The 19220-nt window shown below is 43.5% G+C and overlaps 1 protein-coding gene and 1 long non-coding RNA gene across 2 annotated transcripts in view; one reads left to right on the forward strand and one right to left on the reverse strand.

Annotated features, from left to right (window-relative positions):
• The window catches only part of LOC125304298, a 50649-nt gene extending 39351 nt beyond the window's left edge, over positions 1–11298 (reverse strand). The window contains exons 1-2 of the long non-coding RNA XR_007195218.1: positions 11216–11298; positions 6548–6645 (exon numbers count right to left, since the gene is read on the reverse strand). This is a non-coding gene — a long non-coding RNA (uncharacterized LOC125304298). The remainder of the gene's footprint in view (positions 1–6547; positions 6646–11215) is intronic.
• Positions 10311–19220, forward strand: part of pik3r1 (phosphoinositide-3-kinase, regulatory subunit 1 (alpha)) — a 30162-nt gene continuing 21252 nt past the window's right edge. The window contains exons 1-2 of the mRNA XM_048258430.1: positions 10311–10589; positions 11968–12608. Of these exons, the coding sequence (XP_048114387.1) occupies positions 12278–12608 (331 nt within the window). The 5' untranslated portion in view covers positions 10311–10589; positions 11968–12277. The remainder of the gene's footprint in view (positions 10590–11967; positions 12609–19220) is intronic.

Here is a 19220-nt window from a genome sequence, read left to right on the forward strand (position 1 = left end):
CCCCATTCAGACCACGACACATTGTATGTCTCATCTCCTCTGAGGGAACGTCCCAGCACTCAAAGGGAGGCCTGGAGCAAGGCAGCAATTTCTGCAGGAGAAATCACTGGACTGTGCCAATCAACCATAAACATGTCAAAGACCAAACTAGGTCACCTCTCTTAGTCTCTCTATGACTCTCTCTCTCTCCTCGCTCTCTCTCTCTCTCTCTCTCTCTCGGTCTGTCTGTCTGTCTCTCTGTCATTGGCATTTACCAAGCCCTCAATGAAGAATGTAGCCTCAGCCCACCAAAACTGCCCCCCCCCTACCAGAAATATATGGCACAACATAAGCTCCCCACCTCCAAGATTTAAGAATCGACTAAATAATAGACTTCAACTTGTGCGTTCCTCACTCCCTCCCTTTCTCTCACTCTCTTTCTCTCACTCTCTCCCTCCCTCTCTGTCCCTCAATCTTTTTTTGTCTTTTTCTGTTTTTCCCTGACAGACATTCCATTCCATCTGCAGGGTGATTGCAGGGATATGAATGCCTGGGGATCATTGTGAACTGTCACGGCCTTGCCTTGCCTCGCCTGACTGGGTTGGAGGAGGGAGCTTCAACAGGCCAGCAGGGACTGACTGCACACATTCATTGTGCTGGCATTAACCTCTGCAGGGTATACCCACACACACACACACAGGTTTCTTTTCCTCTCTGTGCAATGCCGGATGAATTGCTTGCCTTTTGTCTTAATGGAAAATACACAGTGAGCGTGATAACTAATCAAAGCAAGACTGGAATGTGCTAACGCACACGAGTGCAGTGAGTGGAATCATATTCTAGTAATGTAACAACTTCACTCTCCATGGCTTACGTAAACTTTCTGTGGCTATGCATTTTTATGGTTCAACATAAAAAAGAATGGCACTGGTTTGGATGCCCACTCTGCACAAAAATAACTTAATATACAGAAATTCAAGAAAATGGCCACCAGGTGAACTATTACTCACAATGTAACAGTTTATGAGAACAAAAAGCTCCAAAAAGGTCTCTCTGGTTTAATAGAGGGGAAGTCTAAGCCAGCTCTGTAATCTGGCAAACAAATCTAAAAAAGTTTTTTTTTTTCCCTGCATGCTTCCTTTCTATGGATACAGCCCCAACAAGAATGAAAATTGGGAATGAAAGTTCCAGGGCTCGGGCGGAACGTGGAACATCTGGCAGACCAGAAAGCCCACAAACACAATCTCTTCCCCCTCGCTGCGCGTCGACATAAACCCCCAGCTATCGCCAGTGGCTGTTTTCTCTCGTTTTTTTGGGGGGGAACAAATGTAAAAAGATTACCTTTTTTTACTGCTCTGGAGGGTTCAGGAGTGCACTCTGTGCCAGGCCGGTCATGAGTGTGCGTGTTAAACCACCCGAGCACACTCTGGAAGACAGCCAGCAGCGGCAGCACCACCGTGGCTGCTGCTGCTAGCTACGTTCCTGACCCGTGGTTCACTCCTTGTTGAACAGGAGGAGAAGGGATCACACGAAGGGAGTAAACTGTGCAGCACAGTCCAGTGACGCAGATGTGACGAGACCAGGAGTTAAACCCCGGAGGTGCTGTTTCACTGCTCACGTTTCAGACTCTGGGCTCTGTAAAGCGCCTTGAGACTATTTCAATTGTTTGAGCGCCATACAGAAAATAAACTTGAACTGTTAGCTGTACTTCTGAATCACCATTTTGCGTGTCCAAGAGAGTGTTACAGCTGCTTGCTGCACTGAACTAATGTGATGCAAAATTAATGCAAAGCTTTCAGTGTAACCTCCTGAACCTCCACATTTCACAAACATTTGCCATGTTCATTGTGTAGACTTAGAGTGTGGTAGAGAAGCTTGAGTTTGCTGGCAAGCCATCTTAGTTTTACTGTAGAGAAACACACAAATGGTCTTTAATCTTTCGTGCCTCAGAACTTAGGTTACACCTTTTTGTCCCAAGCTTTGTCACATCATGTCACATCTAAGTATCACACAATCTCATGCTACTCCAGCCATGAGCCATAAGAGCACAACACACACACACACACACACACACACACACACACACACACACACACACACACACACACACACACACACACACATATACACACACACATACATGCACACACACACACACACACACACACAAAGCACCAAGATGGTTAGTAGTTGACATGACCCCTTTAACACATGCTGGCATGCACAAGCACAAGGACTTCTGAGAACTGTACCTATCCTTGAATTTTAAATCATGAAAAATACCTCACATTATGTTTTACATCTTAACCCTTGGGCTAGCAGCAAATCACTGGCAATCTGAGAGAGAGGGCTCCCGCATGAGCCACATTCCAGGCCAGGAACTCGACCACAAAGGTGGTTCATACCATATATCACCTTGGTATGTTACTAAGGAAACTTATCACACTTTTCGATTTAAAGCACGGCTGGTTCATGTGTTATTGCTTTGACATTCATTTAGGAACGGAATGTCAAAGCCATAGAAATGTTCTAGAACCTGACTCACAGACTTCAAAAACCCTGCAATTATCGGAATTCCTTTTCAGTCGTGATTGAATGCAACAACCTTTTTGTACCAAAAGCAAATCTAGAAAAAATACTTATTTGTTACATGATATTTGGAACAAGGATGTCAAAATAGTAAATGTTACTTTGCTCTTGGTTTTCTTGTGCAATTACCGCAAGTAGGGAATGCCAGGCATTTACACAACCATGTCCTAGATATCCAAGTCCTTCACTGAATCCCTGTTTTCATTAAGTCCACTGAGTAATAAAGCCATATTAGTATAATTAAGGCAATCTAAGCACAAGCAGACTATGTATGCATTAATCACTGCGTACTGGGAATCTCCTTGCGTTCATTGATTTACTTTGACAAGATGAGCTCAGCCTCAGAGCTTCACTGCATGGTACCAAATCATCTCCACGTTGGAAATGTGCTGTCTCAACCATATGAAAAACCCATAATCAGCATGGAACAGCTAAGCACCATACAGATTGAGCTTTTCTGTACTCAACCGTAGATAAAAAAAAAAGCCTAAGTACGACCGTTCCCAATGCAAAGCTTATAAAAAAAAATCCCACAAACATTTGCAGCGATGTTCCAGTTGGGCCCTGGCTTTGATCACATGGTGTTAAAAGTCTACTGGAACAGAGCACTAATGGCGCCTAAGCCCCTGTGATATGAATGTGTCACGTCTGAAAGTATGCCCATCTCATGCATGATTATTTACTGCAAAGCAGGGGAATCATTCACAAGCGGCAGAATCAATAATCCTTTATCTCAGAGACAGACCCTTTCCTTATAAGAACAAAGCTCCTCTTAATCACTTTTATGACTCAAAGTTTGATTTGGGCATTACATTGAGAGTATAAAAATGTCAGGCGATGGATTTTCCATTCTGCTGGCGGTAAATTTTAGCTTTTTTTGATAAACGGAGAAAGAGAGTTGTAATTCGTCTTCCATTACTCAATCAAAAAACGACACATGTACACAAATAAATATGTGCATCAACAATCTAACATTCAATCACATTTCCCCTTAAAAGGTAATGTATAAGGAGAAATATGAGGTCCATAATTAGTCACATGTTTTTTACTAAACCTGAGGCCACAGGATGCAAAAGTATAAGTCAACTGAAAACGATTTTAGAAAATAACGTGCAGTGCTCGTGCAGCGCTCGCTTTGAAGTGGCAGCCAGTGGGGTTACCGTGATCCCTGAGACTCTAATTGGGCCTCCTTATCTCACTGTGGTCTTAGACCACAGTGTTAAATCATACTTTCAAAGTAACAGGATGACCTTCCTGATGATGAAATGACTGTCCTGAGGCTACAGAAGCACCATCACAGGCCTCCATCACTCAATGTCGGTAGTAAAAATAAGAAAATTTAACACGTTGGTTTGGACAGCTTTCCTGAAAATGTACACAGGAACACCTTAATTGGCCTGAGTGTGGCAGTTGTGGTATGACAAGCTTCTGTGAATGAAGTTTCATTAAATAAATGAAAATTAAGGATTAACACATCATTACAAAATTACATGAAAAATCAGTTCATGAAAGTACTGTAGCTCAGAAACCTTGAGAGCTAATAAGCAATGTAGGTTACATTTGAACTTTCTAAGGCTTTATATTAATTTATAAAACTCTACTGTGGCTGTAGCATATGAGAAAGTTTTTGGATTAGTCAAATGTCCTAAATAACAAAGGTACTGACAACCCTTAACATTGGTTAACATAGAAAAAGAGATCTGTTACAAAACCCTACTAGATGAAACATACAATTTAGCAAGTAACATAATACCCCCAGTACTGCTGCACTGTACTACAAAAACGCTCTGTGGTAGGCTGCCTGGCCATTTGTTGTTTCTTTCATGCCAGGGCGTAAAATTTCATATCAATCATGTATGCAAATAGATATCCCTGATTTCCCTCTAGCTTTTATTTGTGCTTGTTTCAGGAGTATGGTTGGGGTTTTGCGAGAGCCGGTGGAATAATCAACGCCTGCCCTGCCCCTCAGCTCCAGCCAGTCGGTCTCCACTCAAAGAGCCCTTTCAAGAGGGGGAGAACCTCACAATTTATAGCGACGTGTCCATTGTGAGCCTCGCCAGGCTTCACTGTAACTATTTTGTCAAGTGTGTGGGTGATGGGGTGCGGTGGTGGGGCTTGTGTGTGTGGGTGATGGGGTGCGGTGGTGGGGCTTGTGTGTGTGGGTGATGGGGTGCGGTGGTGGGGCTTGTGTGTGTGGGTGATGGGGTGCGGTGGTGGGGCTTGTGTGTGTGGGTGATGGGGTGCGGTGGTGGGGCTTGTGTGTGTGGGTGATGGGGTGCGGTGGTGGGGCTTGTGTGTGTGGGCGAAGGGGGTTGAGGGGTTGCTAATATCAAATTCTTCAGCAATAGTTGTCATTAGTAACCTGAGAGAAGAGTGTTAGTCAGTTCTTGTGTGCTCCAGTAGTTTTTGACGGGCCATGTTTTGTGAAGTTTACACAGTCACATTGAAGAAGCCCTGACATGCTGAAGTATAAAAATAGAAAAAGCATACACATTCAATGCACATTCGCTGGAACAAAAAAAAAACGTCTTTAATTCATGTTTCAGCTGGTTACCTTCTTCAGGTGTTCCAACCACTGAAATGTTGGATTAAAATTATAATGTAGACTTTACAACAGCATGTGGGGATTCTCTGTATATTTTTATTAGTAGAAAATTCTGTACTTCAATGTCAGAATCAAATGAAAAACTCTTTACACTGTACATTACGCTATCCAGTGAAATTCATGCACATTATGTAACAGCTGAAAATGGTATGGCGAAGGTTGAGCATCTGATGACCATATTTATTCATATTATATGCTATAGTGAGCTATGTAATCCATAAGTGTGATTGGACTTAAATGCAAATGTCAGTTATATAGCAATTGTGAGTGGGGGGGTATGGATAAAGCAAAAGAGAGACCGAAAGACAGGATGAATAGAGAGAGAGAGTTCCAAGAGCTGAAGTAGAAATTCCCTTCCCTTCTATTCCCCCTCATTTTTCCATGTTTTGTTTAAATAAGCGTCGGCGGGTGATGCATTTCACAAGTTCCTCTTATGTCACTGGACATCACGAGACGGCCAGTGTGAGAATTCTCAGCTTGCTCACAAAAAAGAAAGTGAAAGAATCAATGAATGGAAAAGGGGGTGTTGGGGTAGAATGAAAAGCCGGGCCCTGAGGAGCTACACACACACACACACACACACACACACACACACACACACAGTAGCTAGAGGTTGGTCATTATGGAGAAGCTGAAAACACAGGGCAGATTAATGGTTTAGGGGGCCCAGTCCTGTGCTGGATGAATTCTTAAAAGGTAGATTAAACATTTACTGCCTCGACCAAAGCAACACACCATCTGTCACGTACCTGAAGCTTTCATTCGTTCGTAAAGAAGCGTGAAGTAAAAAAAAGAGAAAGAAATCACTAATGTATTCCTTTGCTTGTCTCAACACACTACATGCATAATGGCATGTAGATGGATTCTACCCGATATGGACGCTCAAGGACCTATGCTAAGCATTTACAATGATGACATGATCAATCTATAACTGTGACAGTGCTCCATATTATCACCTCCAAAGCCATGAACTATGCACTATTTTTTAGTCACCAGCCATAGTCGCCCAGTTTGTAGGTCATGTTACTGCATAATCAGCTCTGAAACCTTTGCTTCAGCTACTTAAGAACTTAGGATCTATTGTGTGCAACTGCTACTTTAGCTGCACATTTTCAGATATTATTTTGTTGACTATTCAAATTATTTCCAACAACCATCTGGGCACTGCATATTGCGTATGTTTGTGTACTACTTTCTGATGTTATGGAATTCTATATTCAAGTGCCAGTTGGTGGTCTTCAATTAATCTCGGTCAAAAAAACATATTTGATTAGCATAAGAATGGAGAGGCTGAAGAGGTCCCAGCTTCGGTAGGGCCCCAATCAGATGCCCTGGGCACATTCAGGTTCTGTGTTGTACCATAACAAATCTTACCTTATTGTCTGGATGCAGAAAGAGACAGCTGACAATGCTAGCACCAAGCACAAGCCACAACCATTCAACGATCCAGATGAACCTTTCTGAGGCTGTATCTGAAAACAGAATAAAGCTGTATAAACTGTAGCTCAAATGAAAACTTGCATGTTATACACCTCTCCCTGTGGTCAGTTTTTTTATGGAACAATATAACAGGCCTCTGATCCTATGCTGTTGGCTGGGTGCCAAGGGCAACAACCTGTGAATAGTCGACTTTCCTTTTCGCTTCAAAGGAGCCTGCAGAAATGAAAAAAGGAAGGGGGGGGGTTCATTCTTTCTTTTTCTTTTGATGACGGAAAGTCGAGAGGAAGTTTCTATTAACCGTAACACTGTTAATTGTAGGTCATTAACATTCGAAGGGAGATCTACTATATGTCATGCAAAGGTAATGTAAGAGCATGGAATGCTCACTGAGCATTAGAATGTGAAGAGCATTAGAATCTGAATTATGTATGCAAAATGCACATTCCATGAAGAGAGAGAGGGAAGGAGCAGGGAAGTAAGGGGCCCATATTTGTCTGCTGGGATTGTGACATTCATGCAAAACGTTTACTGTCAAGCAGGTCTATAGACACTTTTTTTGCCCTTCATTTAGATCTCAAAACTGCTCCGGAGGCCAAAACTCCTTTTAGCCATATTCTAATGGCGACTTTCTCACAAGATTCTGTACATCAACAAAAAATAATTTATGCTCTTGTGTGACTGCATAGCAGCTGCACATCTGTTAGCGTTTAAAACATTGCTTCAGGGCATGTTTCAGTCCTACAGACAGTGTCATTCACCAGTCATCAGTCGACTGTACCATACATGGAGCATTTCATAGGATATTTCAAATAGCCGACTATGTGTGCAAAAGCGCAATGTGCTGACGAGATACTGAGCCATCGTTCAGTCAATAAAGTGAGATCATTTAGTTAACTATTATGAAGTTTATTTTCTGGCATCACACCGCACAGGTCTGATATATCACCCTTGCAAAAAAGTCAGTAAATCCCATAAAAGCTGAGAGAGGTGTGCATTATCTACTAAATGTAGGTACAGCCCATTATGTTTTCTGGCAGGTTGAGATTGATGATATGGAAATAATTGCTCTTAATTGAATTCTGCCTGTGGGCCTGTCTGTTCTCGATTGCCAATGCGATGACTGTGAGAGGGACCACCCAGACATGCCAGCAGCTCTCTCGCTATACCGATGGCATGCATGTTACCGCAGTTATTATTGCAGTGAGTAACCACACCTGTGGATGGAGAATATGAAGCAGTTCTAAGCTACTTTTACAGGCTAGCCTGTTCCATGTGCGCTCTCTCTCTCTCTCTCTCTCTCTTTCTCTCTCTCTCTCTCACACACACTCTGTCTGTCTGTCTCTCAGCTGTCAGTATCTGTTTTGTTTTTATTGTTTCACTCTGGGGGCTGCTGGGGCCGATCTGAATAACCTCTGCGACCAGTTTGCTGGATCCTAGCCAATGCCAGAGTGGTACTATTGAAGGGGGTGCTATACTTTTTGTATCCTTCTCCATAACAGTGATGGCACAATGATCTAATTAATTTATGGTGATTGGATGACATGAGGATTCATGTTTCATGCTGTGTTCAGGAACCATGCTTTTATAAGTATCAGTTATGCATGAATGTCTGGTATATAGTTGATGAATGTACATATTAATGGGAATTAAACAAGGTGGAATTTACACCGTGCAATGAAACAGTAATTCAGTGAACAATTATATGCTTGGCCTTATGGATGGACCACAATCTGAAATCTAGCCACTCTTTGTGCCTTACTGCATCCTAAATAAATAAACATCTAAACATCTAAAATAAATACATCTACCTGCTTATGATATAATCACAAAGACAAAACAAAAACAATGCAATCTAGCAATGATCATTAACTATCTTATAACTTCTGTGCAAAGACACGTGGCCTTGTCGTATGGAACTGCTTTAAAGCACCACTCTAGTTTGCTTCAATATGGCAGATGGGTCCACGCTGTCTGATCCACAATGCAACCAGGCGGCAGAATGAAAAGATTACATGGTCTGGTAGTTCAAATATTCAATTCAATCACCAGTGACAACTCCAGATCAGATCTTATTCTTACATAATATTATAATAGTTTCTTTCTTTTGACAACTTCTCTTTTTTTGAGGTTAAACAGTGTTAACAAACATATTAAAAGGCACATTCCTGGAAACAGTGAAAAAATATCAGAATGGGTAAATATTTCTGAAACTTTTATTAGTTATAACAACCATTGAATGCAAGTGATTAGTGATGGCACTGTGAATTTGTTTCAATTGTAGCAATTGAAACATTGAAACTTGGAACAGATAGAACCTCCCACATAATCAGAAACTCTAGCTAACATTAATATAGTTAAATGTCAGTATATTTTCACAGGTTATATGTTTTCACAGCTATATATATATATATATATATATATATATATATATATATATATTTGTTTTTCTTAAAACTCTGCTCTCTGATCTTCTCATCTAGCCTCTCCTTCCTGTACCCCTCAGCAGATCTGAAAGGTGTAACCTCTACTGATTTCCCTGTGGTCGGAGTGCATCTGAAGAGCCTATTTGCACTCGAAAAGCTACTCGGTACTTCTCTGGCAGAGCATGGGCAGGATAGCCTACTTGCCAGGGGATTTCTGTTGGCTACTCTCTTCCATAATTAGCCCACCCACATTCACAGTCATATGAGGATGTATTCGGTTTTCTGTCAAAGAATTGCTGTCTTGTAGGACATAGGCTAGACTACTTCTGAATAGAGAATGATGATCAAACACAAGTTTCTGTCATACATATAATGATGGATAGCAAATTATTTATTAACATTCACAGTTAAAGTGAACAATGCAGCTAGTTTTGAGCGACTGAAAATGATGCTTTTTAAAGAACCCTTGTATAATAGGCTAACACATCTATGCTACATTTAAATTCAATTGTATGTTCTCAAGTTGCCATAATTTGACAAATGTATTTTTCTCTGATGACAAAAAATGTATGTCCCTTTCCATTCAAGCTGAATTTAATCAAAGCCTTTTTCATTTGTTTGAGATGTCTGGATTCGTCTGGAAATTCCCCTATTAAAGTTATATCTTTGAGTTGATGGACTCTTCCCCTTGGTTGACAAGACTGCCTGTTCCAGTCCTTGGAAGAAGTATGCCTACATAATTTAATTTATGAAAACGGAAGAATAACATGTTGCTATTCACTTGCTACATTCTTGCATTTTAAGGGTAGGGCCTACCCTATTATCGTATTTGACAGCTATCCCAGTGTAAAAAGTTTCCTAAAAGTTTTCGTGATGTACATAGCCTATCGGTATTCTGACAATAGTCAAGCATTGCTAAGCTATAGTAGGCTAAGCAATTATGAGACGAGTAGGCTATTTGTTGGAAGCTACAGAAACTGTCGACAAAATGTATTTGGTATCATCAACATGTACGTTAAGTTACATCCAAGGAGTTGATAAGAAACACTTTCTATGATAACGTTATGTAACATTCTCAGGTGGGTGTTTCATAATGGAGCCTACAAATAGCGTGCAAAGAAGCAGTACAAGCTGGGAGCACTCGCATAGGCTACTAGGGTTTGACATATTAACTAGTTAAGGCGGAGTGATAGCTTGTGAGGGTGGAGTGTACGTGCGGTTTGCTGCTGACGTAACTTGATGGACGTGTCCGTGTCCGTGTCCAACAGTGCCCAGCCTGGAATAGGGTTGCGCTGCAGTCACTCGGGCGGAGTCGTTCTGTAAATCGGGTGCACGAACCATCTAAATTTACACTTTATATTACTTTCCAACGATCGGGTACAATTGGATTCACTACCCTGACTTATACCGAGGAACGAAACTTTATTTTCTTGTATCAGTTGGTCTTTTTCTACTGGAAGAACCATCGGATCTTCCAGTTACCACAGCCTTTACGGGAAGGAAGGAAGATTTAGTCGGGTTAGCTAGCTTTTGACTGGGTACCTATCACGCAAGTAAGTAGGCAAGCTAAATCGCTAGCCATGTAACGTTAGCCTAGCATTTTGTGTCCACATTTGAGGCAGTATTGGCACAGGTGCTTAAATGTTCAACCAAACTCTGTTTGTACTCTATTGATAAGAATTTCGATAACAAATAATTACTCTGTCTTTGTTGGCTTATATTTACATTTTGTCTGAAGTTAATTGTTTTGCCTAACGTTAGTTACAGAACTGCATGTTCCATGCTTATGGTGCAAGTTCCTTATTGTTCAGGAATGTTCGTGTATTCGTGTAACGTTCACAAAGGTGTATGTGGAATAACATGCTTATTTGACGGTTTGCTGGATAATTATTTTAACTAGTTTATGGTATTGTGGTATTTTACACCGTTGTGGACTACTTATCCCGATTAACGTTAAGTTCCTGGCTGCTCTTCCCAAGTAAGCCCGTAGTTAGCAAGGTAGCTAACCCCTGGCTATCTGGTTGGTGTAGTAGTTAGCTGGCTAGCTATTAAGCTACACTTAGCTTGATAGGTCTCCAAACAGTTAACTTGCTGAGGAAAATAAAATGTTGTTGTAACTACTATGCACTCAATTTGGTCAAAGACTACCTTCCTAATGCTTCTTGTCACCATGCGGTACCTGTGTGTCGAATGGAAGGTTATTCTTGTCCGTTATCCGCAGTCTTTGGATTTGCATGCCGAAACGTGGCAAGCGACTTCAATCCTATGAGTGGAGCAAACTGTACAGTTAACGTTAGCAATTTAGCCAGCCAGTTATGCGCAGGACATTCACTAGAAAACTATTTTTTAAGTTTTAACTTAATTTTATCGTATTTGTATTTAAAACAGAGAAAACGTCAACAGAGGTGTGTGTACTTTAATATTGTTGCGTAATTTAGTCTTTGCTTAAAAACATATCTTAAATGTCTGAAATATGTATACGTTTACATAAGGTTAAATGTTATTTTTATTATTTTTAGCAATTAAAATTAAGTTAATCAGTTATCGCACTGTAAGTAGCGTTCAAATACACTTTTGTTCTTCTAGAAATGGTTTTACAATTGCATAATTCCTTAAAAGCAGTATTGTAATGTGTCATGTCAGTTCAGTATTGTTGGTACATATTGTCAAATAACTTGAATCTCTGTATTATTGCATGAAACAATGCTAAAGAAAGTGTTCTGGTTTTCTACAGCAAGTTGCATTCTTGAATTTTAATCATTGTAGTCAAACATTCAAGCCAGCAAATAAACACAGCTTTGGGCTCTGCACTATATCAACAACAGAACAATAACATAGAATTTTATTTGCTTTTGCTTGCACATCCTCATCTGTATATGATTGCTTCCTTGCATCCTGTTGAAATGGCTTCTCTTTCTCTCACTTTTACAGGTCAGGGGAGCACACATGACTTATCTTCTGCAGGCCTTTTGCAAATGGGATCACTCTGTCTAAAGCACCATGCGGGTGCCATGGAACATTGGCCCATTAATATGACCTGAAGAACTTCATGAGATTATTTTCAAAACTCCTGAGAATGATATAAGACGCTCAACGCTTTTGTTAGGACATTTACAAATTGCTGTGTGGTGTATGTAATTTTTTTGCTTCTTTAAAAAAAATCTTAAGTACGGTGATCCTCATCTGGAAGGATTTGTCATTATCGTGAAATATCAGCTGTGAAATAGTAAGTAATATCAAGATGAGTGCTGAAGGATACCAGTACCGGGCGCTTTATGACTATAAGAAGGAAAGGGAAGAAGACATTAGTCTGCATGTAGGGGACATCTTGATAGTTAGCAGAGGTGCCTTGTCGGCCCTTGGCTTCGCAGAAGGCATGGAGGAAAAGCCAGAGGACATAGGCTGGCTGCCTGGTTTCAACGAAACCACCCAGGAGAAGGGGGACTTCCCTGGGACCTACGTGGAGTTCATTGGGAAGAAGAGGATTTCGCCTCCCACCCCAAAACCAAGACCTCCCAGGCCTCTACCTGTCGCCCCGGGTCCAACGAAGACTGACTCGGACAGCGAACAAGGTGAGCACCAGGACGGCACTGGCTAACATGCACGCTTCACTCTCATTTAGCCTAAGTCAATCTTCTGTGATTTACCCATGTATGTGATGTGTGACCTGTGGTCAGTTTACGACCGGGTGACTGATTTGCGCGTGGATGGAGAAACTGTAGTGCGTCAGTCAAGTGCCCTATGTCGCATGGCTCGGAAAGCCGCATGATGCTGTTCCTGAGTGTGTTCCTCATGTTGCAAGAATTAACCGAGCTGTCTGCTCATCCCCTGTTATTGCCACTCATTGTCACTTTCTATTTCGTGGCTTTTTTTTTTTTTTGGTTAGTTTTGCTCGACCATAACTTCATTTTATTCCCCTGGTAGTCAGCTGGTCATCTACGTGCTTGCCCAAAATGGCTGCCTTAACCGAGAGCCCCTGCTCAAAAGAATTCTCAGCTTACATTGTGCTTAGTCTTAACTGCTGTTTCTTCCGTTAGACTGAAGCAGAATTTCATCAGTTTGAAAGTTGAAATCAGTTCAGACTTTGGCCTGCTGACCCCCTTTCTTTCATCCTTACTTTCATTCACTCTTCCTTTCCTTCCTTCTTTCTGTCTTTCTTTCTTTCTTTCTTTCTTTCTGTCTTTCTCTCTGGGGAAAGCACAGCGAGTTACTCCTCTCAGCTGTGGTAATCTCACCATTTTGTGCTCTGCAGTTCCATCCATCCCTGCCTTGGCAGGCAGCACTGCATCAGGTCTACGCTGAGGGTGGGGGTGGGCATAGATGCCCTTGTAACGGCAGGTTTGGCATGGTTCAGTGGGTTTGGCGAGGTGCCTGGGCATGTTCCCTCTGGCTGATGCTGAAGCTAACTGAAACTTACCTTCAGTTTACACTGAGTCAACATGTCTAGAACCACGGGGTGCCACCAACAATTGTAGATGCGTAGCTCCCTGAAGGAAAGGCAACAGCAGTGGGAGCACGAGCGTGTCACTGACTGACTGATTTTTATTTTTTTCTTGCCTCATGTTCCTTCCCATGCCCTGATCTTGCTAGAACCGGACCAGAGCCGTTGCCATGGAGTTGTTTTGCCACTGCTGTGCTCGGCGCTTAGAACATTCAATTAAAAAGGCAATTCGCTCGCCTTCGCTCTCGCTCCCTTATAATCAAGAGGGTTTGGAAGGCCGTCAAGCCCTGCACGCCCCCTGCACCCACAGCATGATTCCGATCAGGGAGTGCGACATTGGAAGCGCAGCACATCACAGCAGTGCACGGCACACCACCAATGTTTGTGTTTATTGCGCAAACCAGCCACTGAAATGTCCGTTTTCTCTGTACTTTAAAGATGAATTGTGATGTGGACATAGAGTGTGGCAGCGGTGGGGGAAGGTTTGGCAGGGTTGGCGCTGCTCCTTTGTGTTGTGCTTTTGTTTTGTGCCCACTTTGATTGGCTTTACAGAACGCATGTGATTGGTGTTTTGGGGGTGTGTGTGGGGGTGGGTGGAGGCACTGGTGAGGCATACATTGACTACAATTGCTGCCTTGATGGCAGTGGCGGTACTCGGCTCCCCCTGTTGAATGCTAACCAGGCCTAGATGACAATGCCACTGGCTTCAGTCCAGCTCCCAGTTCCATTGTGATGCCACCCCACCTGGTACCAGCAACATTACCAGAGTTTTGTGTTGAGTTGTTAAAAAAAAGAGTAAAATGGAGGAAATTGTTTGTGTCGGACACAAAATGATCATGCCGGTCATTGTTTCAGACCATTAAATGTACATGTTCTGTACAAATGTACAGAAATGGCTCAAATCTTCAACAAAAAAAAATCCCCATTTTGATGCTGGGAGGTAGTGGCACAGGAACGAAAAGAGAGGGGGAGGGGCGGGTCTTAGCCAGATTATTTTGGCCTGCCTTGAAAATCCCTGAGGCTGAACTTGTTTCCACTGAGCGAAGGAGCGAGCCTTGGGCTCCCCATTCATGAGGGCCTGAGCCTTGCTGCTCTCCCTCAGAGTGCGACTGTGGTTTTCCTCCTGACGAGGTTGTGTTCCGTAACAAACCATTTGCTTCCCCTTTTAGGTCGAATTTGCTTCACATTTTGGTGTAGTCACCAGATATTTGTTACAGCATAATTTTTTACAGTTTCTTTCTTGGTCTCACTGTCTTTATTTCATTTGGAACATATGTTTGTGGCTAAGGTGGTCTTGTGCTAAAAATGATGCACAGAAAATGTTGTCCTCCTTGCCTTTAAAAGAGTAGCCTAGTTATTATGATAAAAGTGCTTAACTTAACTGTAGTGAGCTGTGTTATCTTGCAGCTTGGCTTGCTGCGCAACAGAATCTTTTTTTCAATCTCTCTTCTTGCTTTCTTCTCTCAGTCTAAGATTGTGAAATTCTTTTCTGAGCTCGCAAAGGGTGATTGCCAACATGAGCAACAGTGCTGAATGCTTGAGGCTGGGTCTGCAGAGAGGCAGTGTGAATGTAGCACCAAGAGAAGAAAAGTTCCTGTGTGTATGTGGAGAGAGAAGTGAGGGGCCGAAGGCTTGAAAGGCATGGGGGGGTGCAGGACTGCAGGCAGAATTCTTCTTGCCCCAGAGAGTGTGTGTGTGTGTGTGTGTGTTCTTGCGTGAGTGTCTGTGATTTACAACCTGCGACTGAAAGCTCCCTCCATGCTCCCTCTGCCCCTCTCCTCTCCTTCTTAGCCCCTCTCTCTCTTTCTCCTTGACTCTCATTCTCCCTCTCTCTCACTCACTTCTGTGTGCACAGCTCCAGAGGCCTGGCAGGCTTTTTTCTTTCTTTTTTTAATGTTTTGATAATGTTCCTGGTGTCGACTCTGGGTGCACAGGAAAGTTTGTCAGAGGGAGGTGAAAGTGCAGACGAGAAAAAGGGGGCCTCTCCTCGATCTTTCCTCTTTCTCCCCACCTCTTTCTCACTCTCACTCACTCACTCTCACTCACACACACACACAGACACACAGGAACGCTCCCTCTCACACTCTCGCTCTTGCTTTGAGCCATAGGGGTTTACTTGAGACCAGCAGATGTGGAATTCCTGCCCGGTATGGCTCCCAGGCTTTCTGGAAACACAAATGTGAGCTCTTTTCTGCAGGCCTTTCAGTGACCGGATACCCATGTTGCCAGACACACACACACACACACACACGTATACACCTCCAGCCATTCTCCTTTCTTACCCACACTTGTTACAGTTGCATATTTTCTCACAGACACAAAATACTTTTCTAGACCATTCCACACCAGTTCACGTTGATAATATTTAAAAACCTGCCTCACAAAATCCCTACACGTTCATTGCGGTTCAGCTTAGCATTTTATCTCCTGGAAAAAACCCAATGCGAGGAGATACAAGATCTTCTCTACGCTACCTTCTAAAACAAAAAAAAAAACAAGGAAAACTTTCAGTGGTTGGTCACAGATCATCATCAAAGCAATCTTTTCATCGCTCTCATTCTCGCTTCCATCAGCTTCTGTGTGTCTGGCTGGCCGCCGTGAGGGCCCGAGATGGAAAGATTCTGCCTGAAACACAATCTGATGCCAGTAATTTTCCCATGAAGCAGAGCCTGTTCTGTTCCCGTCCGCACTTTAGCGAACTTACTAGGCGCTTAGCTCAGACTGTGCGCCAGCCACCGGCCTGTGGCCGTTAACCTGTATGCAAACTACTTCAACTGCACAGTATCAGATCTCCACTGTGCGATAACAGCAGTGATATAAAATACACGTACTGTACATGTGTATTTGGAGGGCGGGTGGGGTGTTTCTGAGTTGAGAGCAGCATCTGTAGAACTTTGTTGCTGTTTGGCTAGAGTTAAAATGGATGCCGTACTAGCAGATGAACTCTCCCCCCTCTCTCACAGTGCTTGCAGTTCACGCAGTAAAATGGATGGATGATAAGACTTCTGCTTTGTCAGGACCAGAAAAAGGAGGAGGAGAAGGGGGTGCTCTCCTGCAAGCTCCAGCAGGGCCTATGTGCTTTGTTTCGCACAAGGAAACCTGATGCTTTGTCTTTTTTTTTTTTTTTTTTCTTTCTCCTTTCCATCCTCTGTTTCTTTTTCTTTTTAGTCACTCTTTCTTTTTGATTTTTTTGTCTGGCTATCTTCAACCACTGGTTGTTTGTATTTCCAGTATTTTTTTTACGGATCAGATATTTATTTGGTGAGGGTTTTTGGCTGCAGGCAAAAGAAGATTAAAAGTTTTTGCCTTTTCGTCCTATAATTTATCCAGATCTCCAAGCAGGATTGGAGGCACAGCACAGCATGATCTAAAGTGCACGAAGTTCTTCTGGCTTTCAAGCGTTTGAGTTTTTCAGTTTGTGCCTCGCAGCTGCGTGATAAGTACGTTCCCTGAGCCATGCATAGAAACATCACATTGCAAAAATTACATCATTCTCCACTGTCTCCACCCAAATTGCGAATGTATTCCAAAACCCAGCAAGTTTCTTGGAAACTGCCAGCGCTCGAGTTGACTCTGAATAGTGCCCTCAGTCACGGAAGAAAAGAGTGAGAACCAGTAGCTCTGGCGGAGAGAGAGAGAGAGAGAGAGAGAGCAGTAAGAGTACATGTTGCATAGCTGGAGTTTGAGATAATGTTGCTCTCTCCTTTCCCTGGGCCTCTTAAACGCACAGGCGAACATCTGCTGCTTTGAGCAGTTCTTTTTTTTTTTTTTCAAACTCTTCCTTCCTTTCTTTCTTTCTTTCTTTCTTTCTTTCTTTCTCTCCCCCTCTCTCTTGCTCTCCCCCTTGCTCGCTCGCTCTCACTCACGGTCTCCTCTTTCTTTTTTTCACTCGCTGTAAAGGGGAACTGTTGCCTGACTCGCACAAAGAATGCCTACTACTCTCCCCTCCCCTAACCTGACAACAGAACCAGCTGGAGAGCTTCCATGTTTGAATGTACAGAACCTGGCCTCCGCCCCCACCACTGCACTTATACTTCTCCTTTTTTTTTTGTTCTCAACTGCTATTTAGCTATCCATGCCATTTGATGGATGCACCATCAGAATGTCTTTCAGAACAGACAGCCCGGAAGGCTTTTTTTTTCTCTCTCTCTCTCTCTCTCTCTCTCTCTCTCTCTCTCTCTCTCTCTCTCTCTCTCTCTCTCTCTCTCTCTCTCTCTCGTGCAACGGCACAGACTGCCTCTAATGTCATGTTCGTCTCTCCGGATGGCCGCAGGGTGCTTTGTGGTGGCACTAGTCATGACGAGAGCTTGCGGAGAGGCGAGCGTCTGGGCTGGACGGTCTGTGGTTCGTGGGACGGATTTAGCATTGTGATGAATCAGGCCGATTGTCCCGGGAGCTCATTCTCGTGGCCGAAGGCGCAGGATGTGGGTGGCAAGGAGGTGCTATTGTTGGCACAACTGCTATGCTAACTAGGCTAACTAATCAGTGGACAGCACTACTGCAGATGCTTCAGGCACTAGAGTAGCAGGCAGCAGCACTCATGAGCATTGCATGTTGCTAATTATGTAGATCCCCTTGTTTCTGGCATCTAAATTCCTCCACAGTGTCACGCAATAGTTGAATTGAATTTGCGACATGTTTCCCCCCCCCCTCCCCCCTTCATTCCTGGTAAAATTATAGTGTCTAGTTTCCGCGTAGCGCTCCATGACCACTGGGGTGGGGTCCCTGTAAACGAAGTGCCTGCCGTGGGGTTGCGTAATGGTGATCAGGACTCGTTAAATCATTCCCAGCAGGGAGGACCAGTGTGGCAGCCCGGTCTCTGGGCTCACTGAACCAATCTGAGGGTGTGGGTCAAAAGTGCGCGGTTGAGATGGCACGCCATCCTAACACATATACTCTCTCACACACACACACACACACACACACACACACGCACACACAAAAATCCTCACAACTTCATTTGAGGTCATTTTTGAAAAGGGGTGGGTGGTGGGGCGGGCGAGGGGGTTGATGGTGGTGGGGAAAAAAAAAAAAATATATGGACGCAGGTTGTAATTTGATTTCCCTGTTTAAGCACTGCTCAATGGAGGAGCTGCTTTGCCCAGCTCACAGTTCCAGTAAAAAAAAAAGAAAAAAAAAGAGGTCTTTTTATGAGGCGGCCGTGCGTGAGAGAGCACACATGTGCTTCTCATTACACAGACCCAGCCTCCAGAGGCAGAGGCCTAGGCAGGGCTGAACTGGCAAAGCTCCTTACAGCGGGCCAAGCATGTCTGCTCGGAGGATTAGCAACACGTTAGAGGGGGAGGGGAGAGAGAAAGAGAGAGAGAGCGAGAGAGAGAGGAAAAGAGGGAGGGAGGGAAGGAAGGATAGATAGATGGGGAGAATAGGGAGGCAAGGATGGGAGAATGAGAGGGGGGAAGGATTGGGGGATCATGATATGAAATATGAACAAGGATCACTGCCAGGGTTTTGGCAAGGAGCTGCCGCCTTTTTTTTTTTTTTTTTCCCCTCCCCTCACTTTTTTTCACCTTTGTGTGTGCATGTGAACGTGAAGTTTGCCTCTGCGTCGCAGGCAAGGTGCACTGCGGTTACGTAACAGTCCAAAGGCTGCTTCTCTCTCTCTCTGATGCGATAGGAATACAGCCAAGCCACCCGCATCGCTCCGATCCACTCCACTCCGCGGGGAGCGCGTACCTGTTTTGACACCTGCGTGCGACCCTACCCGTCTCACTCTCTTGTGACT

This window comes from Alosa alosa, chromosome 12 (assembly GCF_017589495.1).
Source record: "Alosa alosa isolate M-15738 ecotype Scorff River chromosome 12, AALO_Geno_1.1, whole genome shotgun sequence".
Classification (NCBI taxonomy): Eukaryota; Metazoa; Chordata; class Actinopteri; order Clupeiformes; family Clupeidae; genus Alosa; species Alosa alosa.